We start from the raw sequence: 19,034 nt of genomic DNA, 5'->3' as shown, positions 1-19,034 counted from the left end.
TGTTGATGGTCTTGTAGCCCATTCAAGCCTTGTGCAGATCTACAATCTTGTCTCTGACATCCTTTGACAGCTCTTTGGTCTTGCCCATGGTGGTGGGAGAGGTTAGAATGGAAGATACAGATTGTGCAGACAGGTGTCTTTTATACACCTAAAGAGCTGACATTAGGAGTAACTTCTTAAAGTGACAGGACTAATCTGTGTTCCACATGGGCACATAATCAATCTGTGGGAGCCAGAATTCTTGCTGGTTGGTAGGGGATCAAATACTTATTTCACTCACTGAAATGCAAACCAATCTCTAACCTTTATATTATATGTTTTTTCCTGATTTTTTTGGTCGGTATTCTGTCTCGATCCATTAAAATAAACCTACCATAAAAATTACAGACCCGTCATTTCTTTATAAGTGGGCAAACTTACAAAATCAGCAGGGGATCAAATAAATATTTTCCCCACTGTAGGACATTAGAAGAGCAACCTCTCTCAAAGTGACCAGAAATCAGTCATCAGGCCTTTCGCTTTCTCTCTCTCTGGCTATCCCTCACCACTTTTTGGCTCTCCTGGTCATCTAGTTGTGTCCTAAGTGAATCAGACCAGAAGTATTAGCTTGCAGAATCACATCTAGAATCACAGAATCACATTCCTGTGGCTCAGTGGTAGAGCATTGTGTTAGCAGCGCAAAAGGTTGTGGGTTCGATTCCCAGGGGAACACAAGTTAGGTAAAAAAATGTTAGCCTGAATGCACTGTAGGACGCTTTGGATAAAAGCGTCTGCTAAATGCATAAATGTAAATGTAAATCTCTCCCTGTCCCATTCTGGAATGAGCTGAGTGGTCCACACACATACACCCCCGTAGCATTAATACCCCTCTGTGGAGGCCTCTGCTCTCCCAAACACACCCTGTTTTTTCTGCCTCATATTTTTTAATGACAAAATGTTTGTGTGAAACAATCGGGGTTGACTTTTCTCTCAATCCGTGGTATAGTGTTGGGAGCTTACGCGGTTCCGGTACCCAGCATTTCAGACGGCTAACAAAACAGGTCCAATTTACTTCTGCTTCGGTGGCTGCCTGCAATGCTTTTCACCCACAGGAAAAAGACCAGAGGGGCAGAGAGCACACGGCGGGTGAATGAATGAGCCAGGTCGGATGCCTATTCAAACCCAGGTGGGAACAGCTCTGCGTCACTTCGAGATCAGCGTTTCACAATATCTACACCCACAACTATAAGCCACTTGGTGCTTCTGGGAAGAAACTTTCGAGCAAGATGTTGACGTGCATTTGATCCAAACTGTTTGATTCATTTATTTATCTAGCAATTTTACTGTAAATCTTTGCCAAAAAAAGTATAAATACATCCAGACAACAAAAAGAGAAGATGATTTCATATCAAACTGAAAAAAGAAATCATGGACAACTCAGGAAAAGTCATTAAAAAAGCTTACCTAATTAAACTGGTTCAAAAATTGTAGATCTGTAATTAAACAATAAAAACATTACAGGGAAAATATTATTAATAATTACTCTGAATATACCTGACATAAAGTGCCATATTCTCTACATAAAAAAATATATTTAAACAAATTTGCCAGCTATATAACTCGTATAAACAATTTAAATTAAAAACAAATGCTACTCAAAATATTTCCAGTGACCTTTTAACCATTTTCAGACCCATAGCTGTATGGTCCATTGGCTCAGGCGGAGTATAACTAGACCTTGTGCACGCCGGAGCAGTGATGTGGAATCCTATTTCTCTGGCATTCGTGGGAATGGTTTGGTCACTCTATGAAGTATCTAAACACGCTCTTTCTTTCGTTCCCACACACATTTACACACTCACGTTTAGAGCATTGCAGCATACATGACCAAGTCTTGATTTGACTAAGGAAGCATCTCTTCTCATAAAAAAAAAAAAAAAAACACAAAATTGGTTTTTGTTTCCATACAGCCCACAGTACGCACCATAACCACCAGTGCAGCAACTGGCAACATATTCACCAAAATAATGGTTTCTTAAGTGTAGAAATGAGTTGGCCAATTTTCTTGACCACTTTTCTTCATCGGTAAACTGCAAAATAAGCTCTTTTTACATATGCAGTGTCCTATACTGTTTCGGCTTGAGTTTTGGAAGCAACAGATCAGTAGCAATGACATTAGAAGTTTTTACTTCTGTGTACCATTACGAGACATCTACAGTATGAACATTTTCAGGGAAAAGGGTTCTTTTTTCAGTGTTCAAACAGATACAGTGTGACTGAAGCTTTCCAGCATTTCCGAAGTTGCAAAATTGCAGCACCTCTTTACTCTCGAACTTCCATAGGGGCTCAGCTGGTGGGATATTTTACAAGTTCCTCTTGCCTTAATCTGAAAAAGATCACCTTTGTGGACAGTTTAGACTGTCCAGTAGGAGTTTTGTGTCAATATCAGGTCCTCAGAACAGGCCCTAATTGACTTTCCTCAAGTCTGTGAGAATCTGATATCTACAAAAGCCTTGCGCTGCATATATAGCGTCCATATGTTTGTATGAAATCCCCACAAAGTCAGACTGAGGTCAGTGCATTTTCCTCTCAAGTTCCAGCGTCTTCTTTATCCATCCCGGTTCTCTTTTGGCAAAAGGCCTTTCTTGCATAAAGACTGCCTGATGTGCAAAATGAAGCCGTCCAATTCAACACTTCCATTTCTGTTTCAAACACTTCCTGTTTCTTTCCATTGGCTTCTAGCCTGTCATTCTTGACCTTTTAACTCTTCCTTTTGCTCATTTACAGGTAAACACCTCTGTCTTTTCACTGCAGGTGTTACACTTAACGAAGCAGCACCACTGGAACTTACAGTTGCACTGCCACACGCGCGTGTACTGGTGGGTGTTGTGGCCCCGGCCGCAGCACATCAGGTTGCACCCGTCTGTGTGAGGGGACGTGTGGTTACACAGCCGCCCTCTCGTTCCCGTGCTCCCCGTCAAAGCATCCTCCTCACAATAGTTGGGCGAGCGCTCCAAGTAAACCAAGTCTGTGTCTGTGGGCTTTATGTACCCACGGGACTGCTTGAGACGTAGGAAAGAGGGTTGGCGAAAACGCGTGGCTCTCACGGCCTCCACCTCAACGGCATTGGCATAACGCTCCTTAAGCAAATAGCCAATCTCTCGGAATTTCGGCAGAGTTGTCCAACAGGTTTTTGTGGTACATGAGCCGGAGACACCATGACATTTACATTCCAGCTTCATCCTTTCCTCTAGAACCTGCAACAGTAGGAAAAAAATCCCAAATGTTGGTGGTTTGTTTTGTAACTGAACATATTGACTTGTAAAATGTAAAAAATGTATACATTGTTTTATTCATATTATTTATAATTTGGTGCGGTAATGTAAAATATAATTGTAAAATGTAATTATGCATAATTATAAATATAATGTAAAATAGAATTTTTAAAAATTAAAATATAAATATAAGTAGTGATTTGTTTATATTGCTATATTAAATTTATATGCAAGTTTTATGTTTTTATACTACATTTTATATTTATTTACAATGCTCAGACCTTCACTAAAATATCAAGCTATATACATATAAGTACACACACACACACATATGTGGTTTATCTGGTTTTTATTTCCTATCAAGACTCAAATAGTATTTTACAATGGGCATGACTTCATCAGAGGCCTCTGAAGTTGAGGTGCGAGTGAATTCATGCAGCTGTTGGGTAAGGGAAATTCTTGACATTTTATTTTGACTGTTTTCAGCAATTTGAAGCAAAACCCATTTTTCAACATGTCCTGAGCAATGTTTCAACGTGCAATGCCAGATATCTGTCAAAACTGAGGGGAAAAAATATGTTTTAGCCAGATCATACCCTGTAATTTTCTCTACCTTCCGAAGGGCCACATCAAAGAACGGGAGAAATGTCCATAATTCTCAAGTCCCCATTTATGTATATGGTTACATTTGAGTTAAAAGCAGAACTTTTTGGCTGTTTGATGTGTTACTGATATGTTCAACAGACAGAGGTACGTGATAGTTGACATTTACCCATTTAGTTAAACGTTAATATTTCCCTTCAATGAGAGGGATTTGAAATTCAGTAGTAATGTTCCTATGTTTTAGTCTTTAATCTCTCTGTTTAAAAGCAATGCATCACAATTCATGGTTCTTATGAACTAAATCACATGAAATTTTGTATAGCCTATATATGTGTATTGCTCTATACAACTTGTCTTCCATACCTTTCTTCCTGCTTCATTATTGTGCAAGTTCATTAGTCTCCTTGAATTTTTTTTAATCTCTCGGGCATCCACAAAGCGTCTAGAGAACTCTACTCCGTATTTGACATCTGCCGAGCAGCCGCCCCATTTCCAGCCCTCCTCCTGGTCGTGATAGCCCTGCTTTTCTCGGTCACAGCCGCAGTGGCTCAGGTTGCCCTGACTACAGGCTGCTGTCACAGCGTGGGCAACACCTGCTGCCGTGATGGCGTACGTAAACGCAGCCTCCTTGCTACCTAGGAAGAAAAGAGTAGAACCTCTTGAGATGATCTGACACCATTGACATCCCAAAGTTCATGCCAGTGAGTTTCCTCTTGTCTGAGTACATCTTTGTTAGATTTCCTACTCAACGGTGTAGCTACTGCATTCACTAGCAGGGTCTAACTTCCAATGCGAAGCAGCAAAATCACACCTAACTGTAATTTTTAACCCTAAGAAATTATTAACCGGTTCATGTTTGTTTGATTAGTGTTGGAACTAAATTCTGCATGGAGGTAAATCTCCAGGAGCATGACTCTTGATCTCAAGATTGATGTAAGGAGACTAAACTGACCCCTGCTGGTCGGCCTTAATGAAAAGAGGTTAGTAAGAATGGACTGACCACCACAAAGATCTCTATACTGTTATCTCTATACTAATGCATTATGTAAGAGTTTCACTTTTAATTAAAAACAGTGTTGTGGTCGTTTGTCATTTGGTTACTTTCTCTCTATTCTATTTTATTCTATTCTATTTCCTGAAATGTTGGTTATTCCATTGTACATTAGTGCCATATTGTGTAGAGTTGAACTATGGTCATCACTATTGCAATTATAGTTGTTGCCAAGCTTTAGCTGAAGACTAATCATCAAGTCTGCCAATAATACCGCAATATTTCAGTATACGCCTTTGCGTTTACAGTAAAAGCAGGAAATAAATATGAAATTGCTGTTCTCTTTTTTTTAGGATAATATCCCTCATTAAGATATGCTGGCAGTGAATCTTGTAAAGGCAACAGTGATTACCCTCTCCATCCTGCAAAATGGAAAGAGACCATTAGTGTTATGTTTTTTTTTTCATAGCTAAAGCCGACATCCTATAACTGATCATCAGGTTTAACTGAGCAAAGGATATTTCCCTTATCCAGCCAAGAGATCTGAATGATATAAAGTCTTTGTATAATTTGACAAGTAATGCGTGCCTGGATCTACTGGTGAATTTTAACTACTGTTATTCTAATGGATTTTGTGGGAAAAAACAATGGCCTTTCAGTAAAGTTCACAATGGCTATTAAATAACCTACGGTTTATCGTAAAATGTACATTTGAACATTCAATTCTGAGAAATATGAAATTCAATGAAGAGCAAAGCATTTTGGAAGATTTTCTCAACAGTAGGTTTTGTGCGTCCTGCTTCTTACATGTTTGTTTGTTTGTTTGTTTGTTAAATATTTCAGCTAATTTGATTACGTATTTAACTAACAATAAAAGCACACTCAATTGTTTTATGTTTAAATTATTTTTTTGTAGTAAATTTTTGTGGAGATTTTGTGTATATTGTGTGTATTTTATATATTTTTATATAATGCTTATTATGATTTTTTTAAGAGAATATAAAGATTTTTTTACATATTAGAACCCACATATGCACAGTGTAGAGCTCACCATAGCCGAGAAACATACAAAAGAAATAAGATTATGTTGTATAGAGCCAACCAACCCCCAAAAAGTGATTGTTACCAGGACCGTTGAATTAAACCAAGCCTCGCACCGCACCCTGCCATAACAAAACATTTCTGACTGAAAGGCAATTTATATGGGAGTGCTATATTAAAAAAAACATTACTGTGTGTCATTCAGTTGAGTTTCTCACAAGGTCACTGGTGGCATTTGTGTGTGTGTGTAACTGTGTGAATGATTTTAATGTTATTGTGGACAGATCACGTCCACTTTAACCTCTTTTCGTCTCACTTGTGTCGCAGGGCCACACTCTCACGGAAACAAATCGCAGCCAAAGCAACACGCGCACACACACAAGAACAGATCACAGGGCTGTACCTACTGACCTACTCTTAGCTCTTGCCCAAAGACGGTCCTCTCGCCAAGGGCAGAGCAGTTCCACCGTCCGTAGCGAAACTGATAGTGGCACTCGTTGATGCCCAGCTGAGCGCCTTCCCCAATGATGATGATGGCATCTGGGCGGCTCTGGCAGATGGCGCGCTGTCTGGGGGCCAGGCCAGGGATTTTGTTGCAGATGATGTTCGCGCCCAAAGCCACGACTGAAGACAAAGCCCTTTGGAGGAGACCAGGTACATTGATGTCAACAGCTGATATAGACCAGGTATTCAAGAAATGGGGACCCAAAAAAGAAAATTCTGTCATCGTTTACTCACCTCATGACGTTGCAAACCTGTATAACTTACAAGATATTTAAAAAATAAATCAGAGGGGTCCAGTGCTGCTTTGGCCCCCATTGACTTTCACTGCATGAACAATTAGAACATTCTTCAAAATATCATCTTTTGTGCTTTGCAGAAGAAAGAACAACATGAAGGTGAGTAAATGTCAGACTTTGCATTTTTGGGTGAACTATCATAACACATTTGAGCCAAGAAAGCCATGTTTGAGAGGAGCTACCAAAACTAGAGTGTCCATTCATCAGTCATAATAATAGTTTAGCACCCTTGTTCTTGTAACAAGAATGTTATTTAATAGCATCTGAATACAGGGAAACTTTAAAAGTCATTTTTAATAGAATTTAGCCGATTTCTTTAGTCTTCATAGTTCATAGGTGTGGTCTGAGGAAAATCCATGAAGAACATTTGGAGCTCTATTTAGAGAAATAAGTGTAAATTTGACAAGACTCTGACTCAAAGCTTTAAATAATGATGACCACTTCTGAAAGAGTGACCAGAATCTATTTAAAGTACATTTATGGTCTGCACATACGTTTGAAATGTGTGGCTCAGTAATTTCTCCACAGGCTGAACTTTAGTGCAAATAAAAGGTTCACTCTTTTCCAGCCACATCTCGCACACCTCACCCTCTGTTTTTTTCCAAATGCAGTTTTCCAATTACAAGCATTTCAGATCAGAACATGATGTGATTAGAAAAACATTGTACTCACTGTCTCACAGCGAATGAATGAAAAGTAATCCCATCAATTTTGACTGAATGAACTGGTTTATACTGGCATGACACGTTTAGCCTGTAACTGGGTGGTATGATTAGTATAACTGGAAATCTACTCATTTTAATTATTAATTTCAGTGGAACTTTACTGACTGTAAAAATATAAAAAGATATTTTGGGGCCCGCTTTGCTTGTATAGTTTCTTTAGTTTATAACTATTGTGTAATTAACTATTATAACCTACTTGAACTACTAAAATCTGCTTTGTATCTCAAAATATACTGATATACACCATAAAAATGCTGGTGGTAAACCAGAAGCCTTATACATTGGCTAAAAAACATGCAGTGTTACCCACACACACACCATCAATGCAACACACGACACTTAAAATGTAATAAACATTAACTAATCAACCGTTATTGTGCTTAACTATTAACAAAAATAATAAACATAACTATTTAAATAAAAGATAATAACATTTGTGGGAATATACTTTACTGTGTTTTTTTTTTTTTTTTTTTCTTTTTTTTTTATTTTAATTTTTTTTTAAGTTTAAAAGATGTTTTAATGTTGTGTTGAATGTAATGTTGTGTTGAATGTAACAGATTTTGTTAGGAGTTGGTAAGTATGATAATTAATACTTTTTACTTATGAAAACCACAATTAAATTACATACAGTGTGTTACAGTGAACAGATTAATCAACGTTTTTTATATATATATATATATATATATATATATATATATATATATATATATATATATACACACGAGAAGCACAAAGTGGCTCAAACATATTTACAGCACATTCTCGTGGTGTTACACAGCAGGTGCACTAAATAATGCCATTTCCAACATATGTGGAAATGATGATAGTTTGCACTCTTAAAGACCATTCATATCCAGATGACTGTTTAATATTGCAATGCAATAACGATAAACCCTTTAACGCTTTAATTTTCTCCAGTTGTTGACTGTTGTGCCAAAAGCAGGTCAGAATAAAAAAGCAGTCGTTCAAACCTACAGGTAGCTGCCGCTGCTGAGGATGAGGAAGATCTGGGGGTAGTAGACTGACAGCAGTGCACCGCAGGAGGAGATGCTGCGCATGGTGACATTGAAGAGAGCGCGTGGAGAGAGCGAACTTCTGAAGTTTAGTCGTGACGTTACGCTGCTGCTCGGCGCGCCGCGGTCCGTGTGTGAGCTGCGGGCGCGGAGACACGATCCGTCATGTCCTGCGCGGTACGGGCTAATTCAGAGTGTGCTCCCCGCCGCGGGCTGACGGCTGGTTTTAGGGATTTCGAGTCTAGTGTCGGTGCTTTGCCATTGGCAGAGGGGGGGACACTCCAGTCCGCCCACCTTTACGGCCACGCTTCAGTGACATCTCCGCCTTTTTGTGATAGGCTAGGCCTATATTGTGCTTAATGTCAGAGAGAGTGATGAGACATGGACAGAAATCTGATTTGAAACCGTTTCTTTTCATGATCATAATCGCATGGTCTATTAAGAAGACCTTGTTTACTTCTTGTAAGACAAAAAGCGAAAGCTTTAAAGGTTTATAAATTGTTCTGCTTTGGCAGACTACAATTCCTTTCAGTAAATGATGCGTGCAGCTTCTCTCATCACTGTAGATGGCAGGCATGGGTCACCAGTGGGACCTGAATAACGAGGGTGCGAATTACGAGGGGGTTTGGGATGTCTGAGCCCCCTAATTAAGGCTTGGACCTTCTCAACTCATTTCAACTTTGAAACGTACAGAGGCCTATTCTTTTTTTCTTTTTTTTACATTACTGTGTATGTACAAGTAGTGCTGGCAAACGATTAATCACAATTAATTAATACACAAATATAAATGTATATATTAAAAAATATTTTAATGTGTGTGTCTGTGTGTTTATATATATATATATATATATATATATATGGCCTATATACATATATATATATATATATATATATATATATATATATATATATATATATATATATATATATATATATACACACACACATAATAAATATACAGTACACACACATATATTATGTAAACAAAAACTTTAATTTTGGATGCGATTAATTATTTGAAAGCACTAAAAAAAGTTCAGTAACCACAAAAGCTAGCCTATTGTAATATAATATAATTATTACATATAATACCATATAGAATGTCTTAAACTAAGGGACTTTGATTACAAGTAGGCCTAAGTTATAAAATCGAGCGTAGGCGATTGAGAAAAGAACAAGTCGCGTCATCCTGACTCAGTAACCATAGCAACAGTAGCGATTTCCAGCGCTTTCTTTTAGGATCCATATCCGTCGGTATCGACAAAACGTGATAGCTAATAATAATTACAAGTATGTGATTATTTATCGCTTTAATCCACATTAACCTGTCACATGTATATCAGTGCAGTGTTTTAAAAGTCCTTAAGATTTCCATAAAGACATGTTCCTGTCCTTGTGGCGCCAGATCAGTTGTGTTGCGTGAGGTGAAACTTACTGACATGAAATGACCTTAAAACGACGACTGCCCGAAGAGTAACTGTTACAGACTGTGCTGGAAAATCCAGCTTAAGATGGTCTCTAGCTGGTTTTTGATGCTCATTAGCTAGTCATTAGGAATTTAATTAACGTTAGTTGGATTGTCGTTGGTCCAAGATTGACTACCAGCAAAAAAGATATTTTGACAATTTTTTTTTCAATGTTTTCTTTTGTGTTCCACAGGAAAAAAAGAGCACCATACCGGTTTGAAACTATATAAAGGTAAGTAAATGATAAAATAAATCTAGTTTTTGGGATAACTACCCACTGAATAAATGCATAATGACAATCAATACTTTAAATTAGTGCCATTGTTTTTATTTTTTTATTATATGCATTGTACACAGTGCAACTTTTCTTTCACATACAATCAAACGTACTACCAGATACTCAGAACTTGCGAATAACAACAGCAACAGAAACTCGTTATCCATTCAAAAAGACATCATAGACCATTCTGAATGAAAGTGTGCTCCCTCTAGTGGCAATTGGTAAAAGTGGGTTCTGCTCTCATGTCACAGACAGCCCAATAAGTAAAACAGCTTTTAGATGTACCTGTCAATCGTGCAAAAATAAATTATTTTAAAAACGTGTGTATATATACATAAAGAAGGCATTTAAAAAAAAAGATTTTTGTTCTCTCATAATGAAAAACATCAGCAAAGTCAAACGCTGTGAGTGCTGGGGGCCGATTGGTGAAGGAAAGCAAACAAATTTACTGTCTCGTAAAGATGCTCTCTGCAAGTATAGAGCTTGTTTGCTTTAAGGCAGGAAACGTTGGACAGGATAGAAGGTGGAGAATTAGCTGTGCAATATCATACGCTTCAAAGGGTGGACATGTTTATGAGCCTGTGTCTTTCGCTAGTGCAGAGATCAAAGTGCACAGCCGATTCAAAATTTCTGCTTCTGTTTGTATTTGATGGATGCAGCAGATCCCATGTTTTGCTAATGGGATGGAAACTCGAACCAGAAAGCTATATAGTTTGGACTTGGATTTGGATTCATTTTATTAATCTATTTTGTATATTTCAGACATGAAAATGAACAGTTGGGGAGCAAGATGGTTGCAACTGACCTTTTTGAGGATTTGCAAGACCTTGTTATGTGTGTTTCTTCATATGTCCCCTGGCTTAGCCAACCATTGAGTCTGACATGGTGTTCAATGAAGCAAATCCTGCTACACTTGGGAAAGTGAATGTTAGAGATTATGCATTACAAGAATATACCTCCCTTTGGTTACTAATGATTTATGAGTAGTACAATTTGCACTTCAAACATCCTCTTTCTTCCCCTCTTGGAAATGATGTATCAAGTTTTTTAAAAAAAAAAGGATTTTTAGAAATCTTGGCCAACTAAAAAGTATAAAAATGAAAAGTATGAGCATGTACAGCACTCAATACTTAGTTGGGGCTCCTTTTGCCTGAATTACTGCAGCAGTGCGGCGTGGCATGGAGTCGATCAGTCTGTGGCACTGCTCAGGTGTTATGAGAGCCCAGGTTTTCTCTGATAGTGGCCTTCAGCTCTTCTGCATTGTTGGGTCTGGCATATCGCATCTTCCTCTTCACAATACCCCATAGATTTTCTATGGGGTTAAGGTCAGGCGTGTTTGCTGGCCAATTAAGAACAGGGATACCATGGTCCTTAAACCAGGTTCTGGAAGCTTTGGCACTGTGTGCAGGTGCCAAGTCCTGTTGGAAAATGAAATCTGCATCTCCATAAAGTTGGTCAGCAGCAGGAAGCATGGAGTGCTCTAAAACTTCCTGGTATATGGCTGCGTTGACCTTGGACCTCAGAAAACACAGTGGACCAACAGCAGCGGATGACATGGCACCCCAAACCATCACTGACTGTGGAAACTTTACACTGGACTTCAAGAGATGTGGATTGTGTGCCTCTCCTCTCTTCCTCCAGACTCTGGGACCCTGATATCCAAAGGAAATGCAAAATTTACTTTCATCAGAGCACATAACTTTGGACTACTCAGCAACAGTCCAGTCCTTTTTGAAGCGAGATGCTTCTGACGCTGTCTGTTGTTCAAGAGTGGGTTGACACAAGGAATGCGACAGCTGAAACCCATGTCTTGCATACGTCTGTGTGTAGTGGTTCTTGAAGCACTGACTCCAGCTGCAGTACACTCTTTGTGAATCTCCCCCACATTTTTGAATGGGTTTTGTTTCACAATCCTCTCCATGGTGCGGTTATCCCTATTGCTTGTACACTTTTTTCTATCACATCTTTTCCTTCCCTTCGCCTCTCTATTAATGTGCTTGGACACAGAGCTCTGTGAACAGCCAGCCTCTTTTGCAATGACCTTTTGTGTCTTGCCCTCCTTGTGCAAGGTGTCAATGGTCGTCTTTTGGACAACTGTCAATTCAGCAGTCTTCCCATTGATTGTGTAGCCTACAGAACTAGACTGAGAGACCATTTAAAGGCTTTGCAGGTGTTTTGAGTTAATTAGCTGATTAGAGTGTGGCACCAGGTGTCTTCAATATTGAACCTTTTCACAACATTCTAATTTTCTGAGATACTGAATTTGGGATTTTCCTTAGTTGTCAGTTATAAACATTGAAATTAAAAGAAATAAACATTTGAAATATATCAGTCTGTGTGTAATGAATAAACATAATATACAAGTTTCACTTTTTAAATGGAATTAGTGAAATAAATCAACTTTTTGATGATATTCTAATTATATGACCAGCACCTGTAGATGCACAAGCCAAAAGAATGACTGACATCTTCTATTTAAACCCATGTTCCATTCCATGTCCCTGTAAAAATTTGCAGCCAAGACAAAATTACGGATGATATTCAAAGAGAATGGAAGGGATGAACCCAAAAGAAAGAGAGAAAAAAAAACATCAGATGCATTTGTTAGTGTTTTTGACCACAGAGCTGTCTAGCTGTCTAGCATAGTTTGGAAGGTTGCACAGTGGAATCTGTTTCTTTTCATTTACTTCATCAAGATTGCAGAGGAAAAGAAGACAATTTTCCTCGTCTTGGGGGAATATCATTGTCTCAATGCATTTTGTCAGTGACCCGTTTGCTTTAGAGCCTTTTAAAAATGCCAGCAGAGACGAAAAAGGCTTGTTTAGCACTCTTGTTCTGTAGTACAAGGAAAGGAAAGTGGACATCACTACACCTTCCACCTTCCTTCAGAGCTGATGGTTTCAGTTCTTCATCTGCAATTAATTTCCGGATATTTGTTTTTTCTCTCTCTGTTGCACCCTGTGACACAGTCCAGGTGTGTGCGATCAACAAGTTGGTAAATCACAGTTAATTTGGCCGCATTATGCTATATTGCACTTGAAATTGATCATGATTTTGATGCTCAGCTAAATCCTCAGAACTGACAAAAGAAAATTGTAAACACATGTACAGAAATATGTTTTAGAGACGAGTCTTCCCAATTACAGTCCATATATACATATATATATATATATATATATATAATATATATATAGAAATATGTTTTAGAGACGAGTCTTCCCAATTACAGTCTTCTTTCATTAATGTGTTGCTTGTAAATGTCTGTGTAAATCACATAATTTCCTCAAGTTATTCCAGAATTTTTTTTTTTTTTTTATTGTTCTCGCTCACGCAAAACATGAACCAGATGCTGGTACAGTTACTCACAAACAGATGCAGAAGCAGCTGGAGTAGTGACAGTGTGGTTTGATATTTACCAACTGGCAGCAGATTAAGTTACTTTCATTAATAAATAAAAAAAATACATAATTTTTTACAATAATGTATTTTGTAACAATCCTCAAATTGTCCCAATTACTCATGGTATATTATAATATGGTTTAAAAAGGTTTTTTTTTTTCCTTTGGAATTTTTCTTTTAATTAAAAAACTAATTTTATAGCAATGAGGCTTAAATGAAAGTGCAGTATTCAGACATACCAGTAGAGGGAGGCAGAACTCCGAGAATGATCCCCTCCTCCTAGTTTTCAGACCAGGCCTCCACCTGTCACTGGTGTAAGGATATCCACTCTCTCTGTCCCACCTCAGGTTTACCATACACTTAACATACCCAGACCCCCCACCACCCCCACCCCATACCACACACATTCTCTGGTCAGAGCAGTTTCGATTAATGTCCACAAGAGGGCTCTACTCGACTGCCTATTCCTAAGAGATGAAGAACTGTGTTGCCCAAATGAGAACTGCACCTCACTGCTCCCGCCATCTTGTATCCCACCCTCTGAAGTATAAACTTACTTATCCACTTTTGATTAAAGCTGAATCAAGCCCGCCAATTTTTAGAATATGAGGTCAGAAAAATCAAACTGCATATGAGGTGTTCAAACAGCATTCATTGTCTTAATGTACCAAGATCATTTGATGATGATATGGTTACATTTTTATATAGAGTAAAAAAATCATTTAAGATTCTTAATTTTTGCAAAAGATGTCATAGTATAATATTATTTAAAAAGTGATAGGCTACATATTGTAGCAAGGCATTTTGTCGTAGTGATACATATAAATGTAATACCTAAAATATTACAGGGACCTCTGGTTTGAGGGTCAAAGGGCAATATTAGTTTTCTGGACTGGATGTTATTATTCACAACAAAAAATACAAATAAAAAGAAGAAGAAGAAGAAGAAAGAGATATGTGAGATAAATACTTAGAAAAGAACGAGATCTGGAGAAAAAAGGAGACTGAGCACTGGCATTTTCCAGTGAGACAATCTTTTATGCCTTTTTTTTTTTTTTTTTTTACAACAGCCTTGCTGGATTAGTGCTGACCTGGTTGATGGGGTCAGTGTGTAATCACATGGGTGGACTGAAGGGTCTCCCAAATGGCTAATTGACTTCTAATGAAAGTTCTTTCCAAATTCCACAATGCGTGTGCTTGTGAATGCAGGATGAGGTAGAGAAAAGCCACAGGTCAGTGCAGAGAATGAGAGAGAGGGATGGAAAGACTGTAAGATGGGTAAAAAAGAGAGGCTTGTCGTTTTGGTGCCTATGTGATGAATGCCTGTTGGGACAACAGATGTGTGGTGATGTCATTAAGTATGTGTGTGTGTGTGTGTGTGTGTGTGTGTGTGAGTGTATGGGGAGGAGCAATAGCAAAGTGCACTCAATTCTCTGGTCTGTAGTGTAAATTCTCAGTCGTTCCTGTTGAAAAGACCAACTTGGACATTCATTTCCATGCTTTTCCAAGCTGGTTTATGCTGATTTGGAGCTGGAGGGCAAAAAAAAAAATCTTGATGGAGACACCAGCATCCAAACATGGTGAGATTTTAATCCTATTTTGGTTGCTGACTTCCATGGTTTTCAGGGGTTCAAGGTCTCCAATTGAGACTAAAACTAAAGGGCTCTCTTTTCAGTACCCTGTCACCACCACATCCAGCCACCTCACACAAAACCCAGGTCACTGAGCGAAAGGTTTCTGATTTAATTGTGGTTGCAATGTTAAACTTTTGCCACTGTCTTCTGACTCTCTGTGAGAGGCATAAGAAGTCAATTGTTCTTGCGGTATGCCGTGACAATAGCTGTTTGTCGTCATGTGGAGGCAGAGAGAGACGGGGCAGCACACACAGTAACTTCACTACACCGCTGCCAGTGTTAGGCTTTCGGCAGGGTCACACCAAGGTCAAAGTACTTTCGATCACACCATATTGTGTGCCAGTTACGTCAATAAGATCACCTCTTTCTCACTGACCTTTTTAACCCATTCGGTTACTTCCATTAAAGAATTAGAAGTGGTTTTGCTGGCAAAAAGTCTGTAGTATATTTCTGTCATTTAGAGAATAGTATAGTATTAATATTGGAACTGAAGACCAGCTGTCAGGCTGATTGTGGGAACCTGCTGAGGTTACCACCATAAAACTCACTACTTTAACCAAACTGTCGTTTTTCCACTTTTTAATCTATAGATTTCTCATGGGTTTGAAATGAAGGTCTCTTGGGCAATCATGCACATGTAAATAAATCCTGCAAAAGGAGGAATGCCTAGCTTTCTGAGCCTCAGAGCTCACAGTGTAGTGACATATGTCTCAAATGTGTGATTTTCCAGGCACAGAATAAACCAAATCTCAGAATAAAAGGTTTTTTTTATGGAGAATGCAGTTTAGTATAGGACTAAGGTTAATCTGTTTCTGAGAATCGGACCAAGATGATGCAAATATGATCTAATTCTTAACTGTTTCATGTGATTATATTGCTTGATGTGTAGAAAAAGCAGATGTAAAAGAAACATCTCTGGACTGCTTCAAGTCAAAGAGAGACTGAGGGATTCCATACTTTTTAATAAGAGCTGAACTGACAGCATATCAAAGCGCCAACACCAGAAGAAATCACTCTTAATGTAAAGTGATACACAGCTGTCGGCCTTAAATGGGCTCAGTGTTTTTCACTTCACCTCGGACAAAGAGGCCATGGAGAGCAAATATTCAAATGTTCACTTCAGCACTTGATTTACTGTGAAGAAATCGGTGTCAGCATTGCGAATGTGTTATGCATGTTATCTGGTTTTGTGATAAAGTCATAGGTGTGCTCTGGGTTTTATCGTTCTCTTGTTGCCTCGAGACTGTGACCCCTGTCTGAGGACATGGCTCATTTCTCGGTAATCATTCACTTGTAGCCTTGGGTTGCGGGGCTGTGACAGGCATTGTCTTGGCTCTTGAAAACAAAGTAAAGGTATCTCATATAATAGACCTGCATTACTGAAACCCCAGGCATGTGTTTTTGTTCCAAAACCAATGACTCAGCAACAATTTAGTACTCAGATACTAGTATTCAAAAGTTTGGGTTTGATAAGATTCTGTAATGTTTTTGTCTCTCATGCTCACCAAGACTGCAATTATTTGATCAGAAATACAGTAAAACTGTAATATTATGAAATATTGTTACATTTGAAGTTTTTTAATTTAAAAATGTTTGTTTATTTTTGTGATAGAAAAGCTGAATTTTCAGCAGCCATTACTTTAGTCTTCAGTGTCACATGATCCTTCAGAAATCACTCTTATATGCTAATATGCTGCCCAAGGATCATTTCTTATTATTTTTGATGATATTTTTGTGTAAACTGAAATACATTTTTTTCCAGGATTCTCTGATGGGAAAAAAACTCATATTTATGAATTTATTAAATCCTTGCAGAATAAAAATAATTTCTTTAAAAAAAATCTTACTGACCTTTTTGAAGACAAAAATAAAAAAATAAAAATCATAGTTCATAGATACAGTCAGATAACAAAACATTTCAACAATCATAGAAAGAGTGATTCAAGGTGATAGCATCAATATTGCACAATAACCATATAACTATACAAAATCCTTTCAAATTAATTTTTAAAAAAATCTTACTGACCTTAAATAGATAAATAGGAAAAAAAATGCAACGTAGATTCATAGGTATATTAGGTACATTAGACATATAAGAAAACAGAAAAAGTTTTTAAACAATCATAGAAAGAAAGAGTTTGTATACAAGGCAGTGACATCATCACTGCACTATAACCATAATAAATTGACAGAAATATATTTAAAGTATTTCAAGATAGATAGATGTCTCTGAATAATCGTGATATAGTTCTGGAACTATGAAATGAAATTGATGTTTGTTCTCGTAATGGCGAGACACTGGCAGAGTGCAAGTGTTGTGGGTGTGGTACTGCAGCGTGCCTTTCTCTCTCGCACTCTCTCTGAGCGTCCCGCCCCCCTTTGCCACTGCCATCTCTTGGCTTTCCCAGAATGCCCTCTGTCTGAGAGCACTGGCCTGAAATAAAACTATGAGGGCCTGCGCGGAGAGAATGGGAGCTTTGTCTCAGCTGCCATTTACACTGTCTGGGGGCATAGAGACAGAACTCAAAGAGAGTGTCTGATTGCAAATTAGCACAGCCCAGGGCTCAATGCTCTGTACACTCATACACACTCACGCACTGGTGGTGTGAGCTGTGGAGAAAGTTCTGCATTAAACGCCACCTTTAGTTCTACTGAATAGGGCCACATTTCAGTAAGGGGCACATAAAATAATTAGCAGCAGGCTTCTCTTAAGCTGACTTGTGTATGACCGAAGCATTTGGGGTTGTTTAGTATGCAAGTGATGACCGGTCTGAATTTGTGATTAGCTGAAAGACAAAAGGTGCAGCCGGTGCACTGCAGGAGTGACGTCTCTACATCAGCGGGCTCCACGAGTGGGCCTCTCGCTGTGTTCCACTGTGATTGACATGCGTCAGACAATCACATGCAGTTTGTTACTTGATGACTCTATTTGGCGTGAGAACTTGAGTCTTATAAATCTCATAAATACAAGTGTAATCATTTTGGATTGTTTGACCTAAATGCACTCTTATCAACTATTTTCAAGGTAACTGACTGCCTGAGGAAGCAATTTTTAACTGGCACAAAGCCTTCAAATTATGTGCATTAAATGTCATATAATCAAATCTCTCCTTGACTTCCTGGTTTACAGATTTGGAGCACTTGCTGGCATTAATGTCTACCCTTTTTTCTTGCATATATTTATTTATTTAATATGAGAGGCATGTAATGCTGGAGACAAGAATAAGTTTCATTAAAACATGTGATGTCATGCGAACTCAACAACCCTTTCGTTATAATCTGCCGGCCACCATCTCATGTTAATTCCCATGAGGCTGTTTTGTGTAGGACGTAAACACACGCGCGTTCACACATAGGACACAATTCGGCCCTTTAATCTGATTAGCTGTGTCTGTATGGATGAACCTATGGGTTCATGGAGTGTGTTCCTCTACTTCTAACCATCGGCAGAGTGACGAAGAATGACTGCAGTATTTATAGAGAAAGTAATCTGATTTTTTGAGTAGGGGGGGGAGATAGGTAGTTAGTTTTGTTATGAAATGTTTATTTATGATTCATGTCTGCACCATCCTGTATCAGAAGTAATTAATTATTTATTTGTGTTAAGTGTTGAAATGATGTTATTTTTTTATTTATTTATTTAATTCATGTCATTTTTTTCATTTTTTTTACCTACATTTCTTAAAAAAAAAAAAAAAAAAAGAATAATAACTAAATGAGAGTGTAATCAAAGCTTTTACCTTATTTCTTTTTCTTCTTTAATAACATTTTCTGGCTGAGTGATTTTTTTTTTTTTTTTTACATTATTTTATATTTTATTTTATT

The 19,034-nt window shown here is 38.0% G+C and overlaps 1 protein-coding gene and 1 long non-coding RNA gene across 3 annotated transcripts; one reads left to right on the top strand and one right to left on the bottom strand.

The window, feature by feature from the left end:
- LOC109067666 (protein Wnt-7b-like) lies at nucleotides 1-8,837 on the bottom strand. Of its 2 annotated transcripts, XM_042741314.1 has the most exons (4): nucleotides 8,393-8,837; nucleotides 6,301-6,527; nucleotides 4,221-4,492; nucleotides 1-3,236 (listed from the first exon to the last, which is right to left on the bottom strand). In XM_042741314.1, exons 1-4 carry the CDS (start codon nucleotides 8,473-8,475, stop codon nucleotides 2,757-2,759), a joined length of 1,062 nt encoding a protein of 353 aa, XP_042597248.1. In that variant the 5' UTR covers nucleotides 8,476-8,837; the 3' UTR covers nucleotides 1-2,756. The 2 variants fall into 2 exon arrangements, with proteins under 2 accessions (XP_042597248.1, XP_042597243.1); XM_042741309.1 differs by lacking the exon at nucleotides 8,393-8,837 and having other exon boundaries at nucleotides 6,301-7,032.
- LOC122140009 lies at nucleotides 4,429-6,334 on the top strand. The gene is made up of 3 exons (XR_006156740.1): nucleotides 4,429-4,558; nucleotides 4,726-4,837; nucleotides 6,217-6,334. It is a non-coding gene; the product is annotated as an uncharacterized LOC122140009 (long non-coding RNA).
- Nucleotides 8,838-19,034: the final 10,197 nt, after the last annotated feature.

The sequence above is a fragment of the Cyprinus carpio genome, chromosome A4 (genome assembly GCF_018340385.1).
Source record: "Cyprinus carpio isolate SPL01 chromosome A4, ASM1834038v1, whole genome shotgun sequence".
NCBI classification, from domain to species: domain Eukaryota; kingdom Metazoa; phylum Chordata; class Actinopteri; order Cypriniformes; family Cyprinidae; genus Cyprinus; species Cyprinus carpio.
This window is presented reverse-complemented; position numbering and strand designations above follow the sequence as displayed.

Bases quoted from the DNA above. Each gene is read 5' to 3' on its own strand.
- LOC109067666 (XM_042741309.1), bottom strand. From the start codon at position 6,616: ATGACAGAATTTTCTTTTTTGGGTCCCCATTTCTTGAATACCTGGTCT. The intron at 4,493-6,300 runs GTCAGTAGGTAC...TTTTCTTCCTAG, and splicing joins TGGGCAAGAGCTAAGAGTAG to GTAGCAAGGAGGCTGCGTTT. The intron at 3,237-4,220 runs GTATGGAAGACA...CTACTGTTGCAG, and splicing joins ATAATGAAGCAGGAAGAAAG to GTTCTAGAGGAAAGGATGAA.